This window comes from Muntiacus reevesi, chromosome 22, assembly GCF_963930625.1.
Source record: "Muntiacus reevesi chromosome 22, mMunRee1.1, whole genome shotgun sequence".
NCBI classification, from domain to species: Eukaryota; Metazoa; Chordata; class Mammalia; order Artiodactyla; family Cervidae; genus Muntiacus; species Muntiacus reevesi.
In genome coordinates this window covers 26,154,572-26,168,244 of record NC_089270.1, presented here as the reverse complement: position 1 = coordinate 26,168,244, position 13,673 = coordinate 26,154,572, and the positions used below count along the sequence as shown (strand labels likewise).

General features: G+C 38.7%; 1 protein-coding gene across 1 annotated transcript in view; it reads right to left on the bottom strand.

Moving 5' to 3' along the window:
• Nucleotides 1-2,775: 2,775 nt before the first annotated feature.
• Nucleotides 2,776-13,673, bottom strand: part of BTC (betacellulin) — a 49,394-nt gene continuing 38,496 nt past the window's right edge. The window contains exons 4-6 of the mRNA XM_065914502.1: nt 9,369-9,515; nt 7,223-7,333; nt 2,776-5,159 (exon numbers count right to left, since the gene is read on the bottom strand). Of these exons, the coding sequence (XP_065770574.1) occupies nt 7,225-7,333; nt 9,369-9,515 (256 nt within the window). The 3' untranslated portion in view covers nt 2,776-5,159; nt 7,223-7,224. The remainder of the gene's footprint in view (nt 5,160-7,222; nt 7,334-9,368; nt 9,516-13,673) is intronic.

Sequence of the window (13,673 nt, the reverse complement as noted above, 5' to 3'; positions counted from 1 at the left end):
ATATCTGTGAAGTTCTGTTTTGTTTTTTTTTTTTTTTTTTTTTTTCACTTAAATAAGCTGAAAAAGGAGAAAAGGGAAAACACCTACTGAAGTACTTCTGTTGCATTTTTTCCCTGGTAACTGAAACTCGAGTAAGAAAAAGAAAAAGTGGAGGAAAATGTCCTTAAACGTGGAAACACGTTTAACTAACATTTCCTTAATAATACAAGTACTGGCTGTAATTGTTGCATAAACGTTGCTAGATACCCACATTTTGAAATTTCCAATAGCACAAACATATTTATCTCTTGAAAAATAATTACTGACTTTGTTTTTAGAGTTATATCATTTATTTAGTTTTCTAATACAGAATTTCAGACTACTTCAGACACCCAAAGTTGACAGGTCCCAAGGTTGAATGGACTTGCAAAAGTACAAACTAGATATTATTATAAGATACACACTCTCAGGATCCAGTCACATTAACAAAGAGACAGGAATAGACTATTTGCACGTTATGTTCCAGTGTCAGTGCTTGAATGCCAAAGTAGGTCGCAGGGGAACAGGTTTCTTTGCAGAAAAATACTTTGAGGCATAGAAGAGTCTTTGAAGAACAGATGTCCAAATGTAGCACCCATATTCATCAAACATAACAAAAAAGATTGTATAAACCAACATTCTTGCACTGAAGAAACATAAACTTTTTTTCTTTTTTTTTTTTATAATAATAACTGTCAGGAGTGAAAAAATATATAATTTACTTGGGGGTGAAAAGAAACCATATACTGAGTTTCTGGGAAACTCACCATATACTGAGTTTCTCTCACCATATACTGAGTTCTGGGAATGTTCATCTTGAGTTTCATGCTCCAAGACAGTGGTATAGGTTGAAAGTCTAATGACAGTGTCCTCTGAATAATGTAACTTCTTGGATAAGTCCTGTTTTAAATTCAGTGCTGTGAAGGATTATATCCACTACAACATAAACTAGTGACCCTGAGGTCACTATTTGTCCACTGATGAGGTCCCAGGACCTAAGGTACTTGGCATTTAGTAGGTTCTTAACAAATATTTTTGAATGAATGAATGATAGCAATGCCCTAATATATTTAGGTTCTCATAATGTAGTGTATGCAGACTATATTAAAATGAAGGTTTCATTAAGGCAATAGCTAGGTCCTAAAACCATGGGCACTAAAATGTGTCCTAGACTTCCTTCATAAAATTTGGCACAAACCAGGGCCTTTTCCAAATAGCAGATTATCTGACCCAGAACATTTTACTCTACTCTCTATGTAACAATAATATAGAGTGGAAATAATCCACTTCAGGAAGCAAATCAAAAGCTCTCCATCTCAGCTCATTGCTATAGCAGTATTGGAAGCAGAAACATCTCACCTCTCAGCACACATGCCCATATACTTTACCCTGTCATGTACAGGACATTTTGAAACCAGGCATGAAGCCTTCGTTCTTTCTCTTCTCATATTCCCTCATAGCAACACCCACTAGTCCCTCCACGGCTAAGGCTTTCCAAGAAATTCTGTAGAATTTGTTAAGGATCCAAGAACTATTTGGCCTTACCTGGGATATGGGGTAAAGAGCTTTATTCTCAGAGCCAGTCTTCAGTTCAGATGTAATTTCCCTCCAGAATCTTCCATGATTCCTTTTCAACTGGCTAAGTCATCCTCCTCTCTGATCCCATAATACCTGAGCCTCTCTTAGACCGCCAAACTGTATTGAAATTATTGCTGAGTAGCTGTTTCCTCCCACTGAATTGTAGACTGTCCAAGGGCCCATGTCCTATCCCTCCTTGCATTTGTCACGGTGGGTGGTGCAGTACCTAGAATACAGGAGATGCCCAATCAGTGCGTTTTGGACTGTCTACTCAGTCTCCACGCTCCCCTGCAATCACTATCCTGAATGGCTATACAGTGACAAATGGAATATCACTGCTAGAAATGCTTCTCTAATTGAAGGCATTATTTGATAGTACTGTCTCATAAAGGACATCATGTCTGCTTTAAGAAACTGTCATCTGCGATCTCACGATACACTGGAGTTAAAGATCTTGGTTCCAAGTCATAGAAATCCAAATAGCACTAGCTTAAGCCAAAGGAGGAATTCATTACAAAGATACTGACAGGTCTCATTAAGCCTACACACAGGAACCGAACGAAGCTAAACTCCAAGACTTTATGGGACAGGAACTCAGACTGTCAGGAAACTCGCCTCTCACCTCGGTTCCTCTTTCACCAGGTTCTTTGCTTTTCTGGTCCTCACGGAACAAAACATGACTGTCAATAGCTTTGAATTGCACATCCGTATACTCCAAGAACCCAAAGAAGGATAACTTTATTTCAAGTTCCCAATTTCCCTGGAAATGACTCCAATTGGCCCAATTTCATTAATTGCCCACCTTAGATCAACCAAATACAGCTGGTGCTCATGATCAATTCCACTCTTTGCAACCCCATGGACTGTAGCCTACCAGGCTGCCCTGTCCATGAGGTTCTCCAGGCAAGGATACTGGAGTGGGTTGCCATTCCCTTCTCCAGGGGATTCCCCAACCCAGGGATGGACCCCACCTCTCTTGTGTCTCCTGCATTGGCAGGCGGGTTCTTTACCACTAGCACCACGGAGGTGAGGTTAAAAAATATGGCCAGGCTGCTGAGTAGCCAGTCTCATAAGTGTCTACCATATTTTCAAATTCTTCAGTTTCCAAGGAAAAAATATGGTCAGAGTAAACTATTTCAAAGGTATTCATGATAGTTGCTATAAAACACAAGGTTTTGTAAGGCAATAATGCTCAATTTTATTTCTATTAAAAATGTGTGGTAACAATAGAAAATTCCTAAGCAAATATATATTTGCTTTGTTTTAAAAATAAATTTATTTTATTACATGATAATACTGACAGTTTACATAAATGAGGTCATTCAGTATAGGCAAAAAAAAACTATACAATACATTTTTAAAACATAGGAAAATCTTTGAAGTTCTTTCTTGGTAGTTCAGATCTACCAAATTTCAAGAGACACATTTTAGCATCAAAACAAAATTTCCAAGCTTGAATTGCCTTGAGAGATTCCATTGATCAACCAACCTCGGTTAAGGAAAGAAGAAATGTTTATAGCATTTTTAAAAATTTTAAATGCTCTAATGAACATTTGTTTCAAGCACTCTTAGTAACGACTGAGAAAGAGAAAGCATGAAGAAACTCAGAAGAAGCTTTTGAAAAGAGTGTATACAACATGAATCAGGTGAAATTGATCCTATTTCAAGGATGGTCATTGTTTAACCTAGTTCTTACTGATATTTGAGCTATTTCTGTGTTATACTTAAGCACAGCCTCATTCTCACTTGAAATACGGCGTGTGAGAAAAAAGTAATACAGAACTTCACCTTTTCTCTGAATTCTCTTCTTCATTTCAGGCATGGAGTCTACACTGCAAATTAGAATTTACAAAGATTCTGGAAAAGCTGCTTTGCCGACAGGCACAACAGCCAAATTGTAGTAATTTAAGGACATCTGCCACCAGTTTTTATAAATGATCCACCCAGCCAATGTAGGAAATTCCATATTCTATGGAATTTTGACTAAATGTGCATTCTGCTTTTTCAGATTTAAAAAGAATCTTTATTAAATGTAATATGGAGTTGAAGGAGCATTTGGCAAGATGGTCCCAAGTAACAGGTGACTATGGTCATAATTTGATTGCACTAAAATTCATCTGAAAGCAATCACAGGTACTGTTTTCTTGTGTGCTAAGTCACTTCAGTTGTGTCCGACTCTTTGTGACCCTACTGACCATAGCCCACAAGGCTCCTCTATCCATGGGACTCTCTCAGCAAGAGTGCTAAAATGGGTTGCCATGCCCTCCTCCAGGGGATCTTCCCAACCCAGGGATCGAACCTATGTCTCTTAAGTATTCTGCATTAGCAGGTGAGTTCTTTACCACTAGTGCTACCTGGGAAGCCCCAGAAGAACAACAATGAGGATATGCCTCATACATCTCTGCCTGGGCTCTGCTGTGCTGTCCCCGACCATTTACCCCAGGATGAATAGCCTCTTCCAGTGCTTTATCTATACTTTAGCAAGCATAAACATTTATATGGAGCTTAAAGATGGTCATGCAATTACTTTCCATCTCTGTCATTTTCCTAACTGTAGGACAAATCTGTTTGCTTTAGAAATGTAAAAATGTATGTATATCACTGAGAATTTACAAAGGAGCAAAGAAACACAAGGAAAGTCAAGTCCATAGAAAGCATGATGGCAACAGTATCGTATATCCAGGACTCTGCAACCTGAGTTTCTGCAGGAAAATGTACCAGTGCCTCAGTCATTGCACACACAGTTTAGTGTAATGTCTTGGGTTATATTGTGCATTAGGTTGCAACAACTCCAGTGAACAAAAATGATGGTTAAGAGCAAACTTTGAACTTGGCTAAATATTGGTTCCAATTTCAGCTCCACCAATTCCTAACTCTATAAACCAGGGTTATTTAACTTCTTGTGTTGTGTTAGTCACTCAGTCGTGTCTGACTCTTTGCAACCCCATGGACTGTGGCCTGCCAGACTTTTCTGTCCATGGAATTCTCCAGGCAAGAATACTGGAGTGGGTTGCCATTCCCTTCTCCAGAATATCTTCAAGACCCAGGGATCAAATCCAGGTCTCCTGCATTGCAGGCAGATTCTTTACCGTCTAAGCCATCAGGGAATGTCCTTTAGCTTCTTAAGATCTGTTTCTATACATGAGAAATGAGGATCATAGGTTTTTGAAAGAATTAAAGGAAATAATGTATTTCAAACTCTTAGCACATAGTAAGTGTTAGATAAATGGTAGTTTTATTGTTAATGCAATTCCTAAGATCTAAACTCCTTCCTACTCTTCTTTTTTGTTTGACTAGCAATTTTGGTGACAAAACTTAACTGAAAGTTTATTAAAATGTCCCTGCTTAACTGGGTGCTTTTCCCAAATACTATATAATAATAAAATTACTTATTATTATTATAAAAACATAGTAAACAACACAAGTTAACATTACTGACAAAAAGTAAATACATTATTTAAAATTCATTTTGCTAGCTGTTTCCTGAGACACATTCCGTCCGTTTTCAAATGAGTAAGAAGATACTTTGTAACTTGTCATCAGCCTGGAGTAATCTTCATAGACTATAGGAAAAAGAAAAGAAAAAAAAAAAAAGAAAAAGAAAAAAGCAAGTCATTAAAAAGAAACTTACTATGTAATAAAAAGAAAAAAAGAAAAACACACACACACAAACTCAAGCAGGAAACTGTGGGTACTCTGTGGGTACCTCTGTCAAGTTTATTATTAACCTCTCTATCTGAACCTGTATTCCTTTTGTTCTTCAAAACTTGTTCTCCTCAAGATTGAGGAATATACAAGAAAAGGGGGGAATTGTAACCGAGCAAGACCCTATGGGGCCTTCCTGAGACCTGCCTTCACCCATATCCTCTGCTTTATGTACTCTCTCAAGTACCCAATTAATAGTATTTGATGCAAATTTCCTGACTTATTTTGGCGATGGGAAAACCTCCCACCAAATGGAAGAAGTTCCCTACCTGATGACCCTGAACACATAGCCCCAAGTCTCCTGGAACCTTAAAACTGATAATGTTAATCCCTATGACAACACCCTGCTGCCTCGTCATCAGCCATTCAGAGAACTGCACAAGCTGATCACGTACCCAGCCATTCCACCTCCCACTTGCCCTTTAAAAGGGCTTTGCCGAAACCTTTAGGGAGCTCCAGGTTTTTCAGGGCATGAGCCACCTATTCTCCTTGCTATCTCATAAAACATACACACACACCAAAAATAAAACAAAAACCTTCAGAATCAGCATTTTTGTTTTCAATTCATTCATGTCATTCTGATAATAAGCAAGAAGAACATTATAATTTCTCGATAATCATTTACTGTTTTCTATTGTTCTGCTGAGCAATTCTGGAAAAGATTTTGCTGGGCAAGCTATGGAAAGCCACCATTTTCTCCTACTGGATGAACAAGGCAGCATGTGGCCATGGTTGCTGCTAGCTTCTTCTATGACCTAGAAGGACTTAGCCAAGGATGAAGTCAACTCTTGGAATGGTAAGCAGAAAGGCAGAAATAATAGTTCTCTGCATGAGAACTCTGGTACAAGCAAATGCGAACATTCTCTTTCCTCTGGACTGCCAGGGCAGGTGAGGCAATACATCGCCTTTATTTTAAACCAGCTTGGTGGGGTTTGATGCCATTATAGACCAGATTGCCCTCATGCCTGACTCAGCCAGCTATGTTCCATCTGCCCCCTGGAGCCTTCCCCTGCTCATTACTCCAGGGGGAGCCCAGACTGCAGCCTGACCTATGGACTGCTTCACATGGGCTCCCCTGCCCCCCGAGTTCCTGTTGGGTTTGGCTAGTGAAAGGTACTGGCTGAAGATCTGAAGGCAAGAGGACAGAGGTTTGGGGATATTCTCCCGCTCCTGCCTCCTTCCTTAAGGGCTCAGGTGCTGACCATGGCTATTCCCACCCATAGCTACAGCTTCTGCCTGGTGGGCCCGAGAGCACAGCCAGCTTCTCAATGGCAAGGTAAGTGTTTTTCAGCCCTTTCAGGCCCAGGTGGGGGACAGCCTCCAGCAGTTGCTAGACTCTGGGAGCCTCAATATTCCTATGGGCTCCCTCAACGCTGCCCTCCCAGCCCCTTCATCAGAATGCCTTTGTTGGATCATCTGAGAGAAATTGTGATTCCTGCTGGGATCTCAAATGATGGAGCATTTAAAAGAGCCTTGAACAGTGCTTGGAATGTGGCAAATGCTCTGTAAACGTGGTTATTATTAAAACACTGCTTTTGCTATTTCCTTTCAAAGTGAGATGTCTAAACTAGAATTTTTATTTGTGTCCCCCAGTGAAAAATATATCAAATATCTTATAATATTTTATAAGAATATAAAATAACCACCACAACCATGCATAACTAGAAACCAGAACGATCTAAGTGCATCAGAAAAACTGTGTAAAAGTCTATATTCTATCTCTGTGGTACCATGCAAAAGAAAGATATGATAAAGTCTTTTATTTGGCTTCAGAGTCAATGAAAAAAATGTCAATTTATTTTTAGATGTTTTTAAACATAATCAAATTCCAATCAATGATTTACTGGATGCCATTAAACCCCACTTCACCAGGCAAATGTCACCTGAAGAGCTCCCCATCTACTAAGTTTATCATACTTACCATTAAGCAATACTAGTCTCTTGAATATCATCATTTATAGGAGTTAATTCTTTACCCAGAGTTCCCATTTCTTCTTCCTTCTTTCTTCTTTTCCGACGTTTCCGAAGAGGACTTGGAAAACGAAGTATTAGAAATTAGCATGGTCCTTTTAGTTAATGCAGTCACAAAATTAAATGTCAAGAAAGCCTATGATCTTATTTCCAGACTGGTAAAAATGTACAGGTCATTAAAAAAAAAAATTTAGGTTCTCTCTTAACCCATCCCTTTCTCTAGGCTCAAACAGCTACAATAGCAAAAGTACAGAGAGAATGTAGTTATAGCTACATAGGAGGAATATAGTACTTGATTGTGGATAGAGCTTGTTGAGCACAAGAAAACTTTTCATGCCAAGTCATTTTATAGAATAGACTGATAAGCATTATTTAGTATGTAAATAAAAGATAGTACAAAATGGAAACTGACATAAAACTAAGAGAATGAGGGTAATCTCTGAATATGTTAATTAGTTTCTATATAAATTATTTAAGAAATGTATTAGATATTCTGTAGTGCAGTTTAGTTTTCTTAAAATATGATACAAAATGAATGTAATAAAATAGAGCATTCCCCACTCTGCCCCAAACTTGGCATTCTAAAATTCCTTTTTGCCATAAAGGAAGTAAAATGTTACAAATATCTTTCAATTTTACATCTAGAAGGAATCCTACAGATTATTTGTAAATGAGAGTTTAATCCTCTCATTTTACAGAAAATAAAATTAAAGTTTAAAGAGATTAAGAAGTTTGTCCAAGTTCTCAAAAGTGTTTGATGGCACAGCTGGGACAAAAATCTCTGTAGACAGCTGTGTAGCTGTGTTAACACTTTTCTACCAAGAATGTTGTAAAGAAAGGAATCATCTAACACCCTCCTGTAATGAGAACCACAGTCCAAAGTACAGTTTAGGAGGCTTCTCAAGACATGAAGGTAGCATTTTAAGAAAATGCTTTTTTAGCATGCTGTGTGGGAGTCCTGGCCTGATAAAAAATTTGATGAGTTTCCAAAACTAAAGCATTGTACTAAGCCATTCTGTCTCACAGAAAAAAACAAGGATTTTCTTGATTAACAAAGTTGAGGTATATCATGAAAAATAGAGACAGGAGAAACAGTGCAGGCATCTTAATAATAAAATTCGTTATTTTAATGTGACTAATAAAAAATACTTTTGTTTCTATCTTTCAAAATTTTTGTGCCACGGTACAGTTTAAGAAAAGTATTGTTTAAACTATTAACAAACTTACATAAAAGGTGATGGGCTCTAGGGCTAAATAATTGACTTTTTATTTCCTTGGACTACAAGGAGATTAAACCTGTCAATCCTAAAGGAAATCAACCCTGAATATTCATTGGAAGGACTGATGCTGAAAGCTGAAGCACCAAACCTTTGGCCACCTGACGTGAAGAGCTGATTCACTGGAAAAGACCCTGATGCTGGGAAATATTGAAGGAAGGAGGAGAAGGGGATGACAGCTCAAACTCAAGGAAATAGTGAAGGACCAGGAGGTCTGGTGTGCTGCAGTTCATGGGGTTGCAGAGAGTTGGACCTGACTTGGCAACTGAACAACAAAACTGACTTTTTTATTTGATATATAATTGACGTATAACATTTTATTCATTTCAGGTATGACTTGATATTTGTTTATATTGGAAATGATCACCACAATAAGTTTTAGTATTTAATATCCCATCTCCACATTTACAAAATTTTTCATTCTTGTGATGAGAACTTTCCAGATCTCCTCTCTAAGAAACTTTCAAATATTCAAGACTGTATTATTAACTATATCACTATGTGTACATTACATCCCATGACCTGTTTATCTTATAAGTTTATACGTTTGGGTCGCCTTCATCCATCTTGCCCACTTCCTCTTTCTCAGAGGACTTATATAAATTTTATTTTAATTATAATTACGCTTAGAAAAATGACAAAAACTATGTCATGTGTTTATTATAAATGCTTCAGAATAAATGATGGGGAACTGTAAAAAGTAATTTAAATTTTAAAAAAAGGGAAAGAGAAAAGGCAGGAAGGAGGGAAGGAAAGAAGACAGGAAAGGCAAGATAAAAGTTTTTAGACTTCCTTAAAATTAAATTTAAAAATACTTACTGACAGCATGTGCAGACACTGACCACCAAAATGATAAAAATTACCATAACTGCTATCAGACAAATCACCAAAACCTGCCCTCTGTCTCCTCTTAGGTAAAACAAGTCAATTCTCTCACATCTGGCCCCAGCATAGCCTTTATCACAGCTATAAAAACAGAGCAGAAACAGGGCAAAAAGGTCAAAAAGTAAAAGACTTTTAAGAATCTCTACTATTTCTTTGTTGAAGAAGTTAACAACTTTTTTCATTACTTGGAATTAACAAAGGGTACAATTTTTTTTTAAAAAATGTGTTTAAGCTGTTACAATCACTGCGTTCATGAGAAATTTCATTCTTTGCTGAAAACCTGTTATCCTTTGGACATCATTAACAATATGTCTAAGATAAATAAACGGGGAGGGTAACACTAAAATCGACCTTGAAATTTTAGATTCTGAGTTTGAAAGGGAGGGGGTGATAAAATCCCCTATACAGCACTCACAAGTGCTTAAATATCCCTGGACAGGGAATTCAAAAATCCCCAGGATTTCCCATTTCATCAGAGGGTGATACAAAGAGTTTCACTGTGCCTGAGTTCTCCTATTATAAATTATATTTAAAGTATACAGTTTTATATGATCAAACATGGAACGTACAAAAAGCTCTGTAAATGTTATTTTACAGGATTTCTCTCCACATACCTTTCCCCACCCCCTGGCCTCTCTTTTGACCTTCCATACATCAGTTCTGGTTCTCATGCTTGTAGGAGTCGCAGATTAGGTAAGTCTCTTCCATTCACCACCTCCCCAGCTGCATCCCCTCAAAACACAATAGATGTCCTCTCTAGTTCCTTTATCTGATCCTCTAAAGCCACAGTTTCAGATCTGTGCACCATTCCCTGTGTGCTTAGGAGCGCGGTCGTGTCTGACTCTTTTGGGAACGCCGTGGACTGTAGCCCACCAGGCTCCTCTGTCCATAGGATTTTTCAGGCAAGAATACTGGTGTGGGTTGCCATTTCCTCCTCCAGGGGCTCTTCCCCACCCAAGGATCAAACCTGTGCCTACTGCGTTGCAGGGAGACTCTTTACCCTCTGAGTCATCGGGAAGCCCCACCTTTCCCTCTGCTCTCTAAAGGCCCCTTTGCTGCATGGTCATGGTAAAGTGAAGGAATCAGGAATCAGCAAGCTCTCCAAATGCCTCAATCCCCCCTCTCATTCTCTCATCGACTTCATCAATACAGTCCTGAGTTGACCTCAACTTAGCAGATGCCCCCTGTCTGAAGTTACAGAGCCATTTGACCAAGCACCACCTAAAATTCAATAATCTGGGGACTGTGCATTGCAGTCCCTGACTTGTGTCAGATGCCTAAAGGATGCATAAAAAGTTTGTCTGAAGATATTTGAAAACCAAAATGATATGTTGTAACATCACTACTTTTGGCTATCAAATATCTTCTCTTTTTTTCTCCTCAGACTCATTCCAAACACAAAGAGATACTGGTCATATACATAATTATTTAAACCTCAGAAAGATGAAGGAAGCTCTGCTTCTTAAAAAGATGACTGTGTAATTTCATTTTTTGTTGTCTTTGTTTGTTTAAGAAGGTATCTATTGCCAAGCCACTCTAGAGTTTACATCTGATAAAAAGCCAAGGCAGCCTTATTTCTCAAATAAGGAGGTCCCTGACTGATGATATTGTAGCTGCTGCAATGATTAAAAAAAAAAGAAAAGAAAAACTAGCTTGGTCACAGCCATCAGTTGAAAGATGAGGCTCTATGTAAGCAAAGGAGAAAAAAACCACCTGAGGCCATCTATTGTAAAATGACCCCAGGATGTATGAAGGAAAATTGCTTCCTGCAAGATAGCTAGGCTTTTCATCGCAAGGTCAAAATAACAGGAAGAGAGCTTAGAAATATCTGAAATATCAAAAAATCTCTTGCACATAGAACTGGAAATGGGGGGGGGGGGAATCACTTTTAATTGCAAGTGTGGGAGGGAGGTTTTAATGGGTTTTTTTAAGGTTATAATTAAAATCTACAAATATAGTCTCGTCTAATTAGCTGGAATGTTTCTCTAACAAATTTACTAAATACGGCATTTTTAAACAATAACTTTGCCCATAAAGTACATGGCAATTACTTGCTACTCTTTTAGAATGTTTTCCTAATTATAAGCTCTGGGTTCAGTTACTCACCCATGCTTTAAATGAATTTCTCAGTAAGCAGTCCTTCCTATAAGTTATAACCCAGTGAAGCTATGTAGAAGGTCAAACCCTTACACAGCTAGTTACAATGACTCATGTTATTTCATAGCTCATCTAATTATTACCGAATCAGCTAATGGTCATTTCAGTGGGAAAGGAAGGGGAAAAGGGTGAAAGATGCTAGCAAATGTTTAATAAATGCTGAGCAAATGAATGAGTTTTTATTTAATAAACATTCCATAAGTTAAAAATAACATTTAAAGATGCTATCACCCTTGAGGACTCTGGGATCTCTGTTCTGAAATAATCACTAGGCACTATTATAAGAACTTTATAAGTATCAACTAATTGATCCTTATAACAACCTTTGAAATAGTATTATTAACCCCTTTTGGAAGATGGAGAAGCTGAGATATAAAGAAAGTAGGTGAGTGGGGGCTAGGATTCAAACACAGGAAGTCTGGCTCCCAAGTTGTCCAATCACATGTAACACTGCCCAGGGATCAAACTCTCATTTCCTGAGGCTCCTGCCTAGCAGGCAGATTCTTTACCTGATGAGCCACTGGGCTTCCAAGGTGGTTCAGGGGTAAAGAATTCGCCTGTCTCCTGCAAAAGACTTGGGTTCGAGGGTTCAGTCCCAAGGTTGGGAAGATCCACTGGAGAAGGAAATGGCAATCCACTCCAGTATTCTTATTTAGGAAATCCCATGGACAGAGAAGCCTGGCTGGCAAAGAATTGGACATGACTTAACGACTAAACAACAGCAAGTGAGCTGTGCCATCTAAAATAAAAGATGGATAATATCTGGAAACAAATTATCCCCATCCCCCCCCCCAAAAAAAAAAAATACTGAGATGACTAAGAAGGGATTGAGTTATTTGAAACACACACTTTGGTTTTTTATATAAAGACCGGAGTCCACAACTCCCATGATCCCAAACAAAAGGAGAAATTTCTGGTTTCCCAAGATGGCATAATCGCCAGTGGCAAGACAATTTTGCCTGAATCCGTGCTACACCAAATTGCCTAAAAGGTGAAGCCTAGTTGAATAGCTCCCATTCAATTCAATAGTACATTTATGGAACATTTACTCTGTGCTGGGTACCACAATAAATATTCTTGCTTGAGGTATTATTTTGCTTAATTTTCAACACTTGAAAGAAGGATATAATTATCTTCTTTTAGAGATAATTAAACACCCAGGAAATGTAACCAACTCATTACTAACGCTGCTCATAGTTGGTTGAAACAAAATCTTAGGTGTATTTTACTCCAAAGACTCCAATGTTCTTCCTCCCCACCACCACCCCACTGCCCTCCTTGGTTTTATACTGTTTCACCACTAAGAAGGTGTTCCTGGTTCAGATTAAAGCCTTGGAATTGACATTCAGCACAGCACTAGATCAAACCTGGATCTCTTGCTTTGCAGGCAAATTCTTTACCTCTTTGTTGTCTGAGCCCCCAGGGAAGCCCCCAGTGGTAAAGAACCCATCTGCCAATGCAGGAGATGTAAGAGATGCCATTTCGATCCCTGGGTCAGGAAGAGCCCCTGGAAGAGGAAATGGCAACCCCACTCAGTATTCTTCCTGGGAGGATCCCATGGACAGAGGAGCCTGGCAGACTGCAATCTATAGGGTCTCAAAGAGTGGGACATGACTGAAGCGACTTAGCATGCACGCAGACACAGCACTAGATGAACTGTGACAGAGGGACTTGTTCATTGATTCATCAGATGTTTCCTGAGTACCTAGTAAATTCTAGGCTCTGTGCTTGGCGCTGGAATATGAGAATGAATAAGCCATCATCCCTGCCCTCTAGGAGCTCAGTCACAGAAGGGAGGTTCAGAGAAACCAACAGTGATACTCCAGGGGGACAGAGCTTTTCATTGAAACGTGACGAGATCACTAAGGAAGGACATCCAACTCAAGTCAATGCAGGGATCCAGGAGGAGCTCGTGTTTGAGCTGTATTTTAAAGCTTCAGTAAGAATAAACTTTCCAGACTATGAGAATAGCTTGTCTAATAAACCCTGCAAAGGAATGTAGGATTTCATAAGAACATTTGAGAATGTGGTGAGAAATATGGCTGGAAAGTCAAGCCATTCAACTATACTTCAGTGAAAACA